Below are 2,363 nucleotides of genomic sequence, written 5' to 3'. Positions count from 1 at the left end.
CATGTTAGAAATTGCATTCCAAGGGACACAACCCAGTAACTCCCACCACTATAATAAGACAATACACTCTTCGGTCATAGTCACAATTTATTAGGCCTAGTCTCTGCAATTTGTAAACTGGCCCAGTGATTACAGACAACATATAAAACAGAGGTATTCTATTTGCTTGAGTAATATATTTTGTGTAACACTTCATGACTTCAGATTTAGTCCTACTTTGAATAGGATGCTGACTGGCTGCCAAAACTTAGAGCCAAATCAGTGACTATTTAAAATACAATTATGGACCACTTCATTGGTAGTGTCTTCTATTTAACAGACTAAATTTTATTATCAATACTTTTAGCTAAAAGACAAAGAAACAAAAAAGAATAAAAATCACTATACTAATAAAACGACGAAATAAAGAAACAATGATCATTAATTCCAGATATCACTCATCTACTACTCAACAACTGTCGCTCCTTTTAAACACCGAATACACAAACTGAGTATCAAAAGGTCCAGAAACTTCATAATCAGTGTAGGTCCCTCTAATGACGGGGTCGTTTGGAGACTCGATTTCGCGGATTTTTCCAGCTTGCTTGTTGCCAACATGCAAGCAACTAGTTCCACGCTGTGTCCAAGATCTGTAGAGTAGTCCAACAAACTGGCGTTGAGGATCCACTGGATGATTGATGAAGACTGTGTAGAGTAGGTCATTAAATCTTGGAGGGTATGTAGACACTCCATTGAAACTCGATACATTAATTGGAATATTCCAAAACTGACCTGTAGAAAAAATAATGGTAAAATAAACATCATTAGTATTTCCTTAACTAAATAAAATCCCACTAACATAGGTAATTTTATAAAATTTTGTACAAAAAAAACTTAATTATAATAAGAATATGATTATACAGTATTACTGTAGTGCAGTAACTTGCCTATCAAACCATGTGAATATTCATGAAGATTGAACCCCCGGGATATTATGAATTTTATCATAGTCACAGGGCCCAGATTAACTCCAGTGTATGGATCGCTAATGTTCACAGTCTCACAGACAACCCACATAACCAGACTAACATCAGCACAATTGGGGACTTTGATCCTGACCCTGTCACTATACCTCCTTATGCTAATTCCACGATGACTAAAAGGAGACCTTATATCATTAGAACCAGGCCCTGGACTATTACGTGTAATGGATACACCATCATAAGTTGCAGTACAGCCATTACTATTGACTTGTATTTGATGACAATGATCTGCGGAATCAATGGCTACAATTGAAATGCTATCAATGATGTTATAAATTGGAGCATTTGTTGATTGAACGTAATGAGCTGTGACGGATGTGCAATCGTCTGAGATGTAGTTGAAGTAAGCATCAGGCCTGCCGTGTATTTCATAGCAGAGATGCAGTGGGCCAGTTAGGTTAGCTACTCTTGTATATAAAATAGGAACAGTGAAGAGTGGATCACCTTGGGCAGTATCATTTCTTATTATTCCTGTAGAAAAGAAATAAAATATTTTTGGTCACTTGTAAGGATATGTTAAAGCCACAAAAGGGTATAGTAATAAATAAAATTTATTCAATAATGTACAATTATTACTGACAGTATAAATGTATCCTTCTTAACTATGTGACTAAAAATGATTTCTATAGCCAAAGTCTCTAAGAATGCTAGTCAAATGATTACAAAACCCAGCCTCAATACACTACCATTCTTGGCTACTCTGCTTTATTTGTTATCTTTTTACTTACCGCATTCTTCTCTGTTTGGTCTAGCAAGCTGTTCAGGTGCTTCCACAAAATGGCTAGTAATGAACTCACTAACGGAAGTCCTATTCATAAAATTGGCAGTCCTCTGACAATCAGAGTAGACAAGGTCACCATTCAATGCTCCACATAGTCCATTTAAGCGCATCATCAAAGCATTTCCTAAGACAACAACAGTGACTGCATTTTTACTGAAGTTTACACTGAGTCCAACGCTATTGAGCGTTACTGTAACAGAGTCAACTTGTTGAATTATGCTGATATTGCTAACAGATGGGGCAGGCCGTGATATAACAGAATAAGCTGAAAACACTATCTTCTGTTCATCGTGCATGATTGCTATGAGGCCGGATGATAGGGTCCTGTTTAAAAAGTCGACACGTATGTCAATCCTTGAAGAATTGCAAGATGAGACTAGTTTGTGTTCACAATTCCTGTCAAAGAGGTACCGAGCGGTTCCATTGAATGTTGATACCCATTGCGTTGAGTTAATACTGCACGTTACACCAAATTCGTCATTATCTATTAAAAAAATAAAAATAAAAATAGGAGGTATACTAAGAGTCCATTAAGCTACAGCCACATGTCAAAAGCACTC

At 36.6% G+C, this 2,363-nt stretch overlaps 1 protein-coding gene across 1 annotated transcript; it reads right to left on the bottom strand.

Annotated features, from left to right (window-relative positions):
• Nucleotides 1-298: 298 nt before the first annotated feature.
• On the bottom strand, nucleotides 299-2,292 carry LOC100636891 (uncharacterized). The gene is made up of 3 exons (XM_003391578.3): nucleotides 1,751-2,292; nucleotides 927-1,493; nucleotides 299-771 (listed from the first exon to the last, which is right to left on the bottom strand). The coding sequence occupies exons 1-3, from the start codon at nucleotides 2,097-2,099 to the stop codon at nucleotides 449-451; spliced, it is 1,239 nt and encodes a 412-aa protein (XP_003391626.2). The 5' UTR covers nucleotides 2,100-2,292; the 3' UTR covers nucleotides 299-448.
• Nucleotides 2,293-2,363: the final 71 nt, after the last annotated feature.

The sequence above is a fragment of the Amphimedon queenslandica genome, unplaced genomic scaffold, assembly GCF_000090795.2.
Source record: "Amphimedon queenslandica unplaced genomic scaffold, v1.1 AMPQUscaffold_8105_Cont19948, whole genome shotgun sequence".
NCBI lineage: Eukaryota > Metazoa > Porifera > Demospongiae > Haplosclerida > Niphatidae > Amphimedon > Amphimedon queenslandica.
This window is presented reverse-complemented; position numbering and strand designations above follow the sequence as displayed.

Excerpts from the sequence above, each read along its gene's own strand:
- LOC100636891 (XM_003391578.3), bottom strand. The coding sequence starts at position 2,099 with ATGCACGATGAACAGAAGATAGTGTTTTCAGCTTATTCTGTTATATCA. Across the intron at positions 1,494-1,750 it reads ACCAAACAGAGAAGAATGCG|GAATAATAAGAAATGATACT; the intron begins GTAAGTAAAAAG and ends TCTTTTCTACAG. Across the intron at positions 772-926 it reads ATATTCACATGGTTTGATAG|GTCAGTTTTGGAATATTCCA; the intron begins GCAAGTTACTGC and ends TTTTTTCTACAG.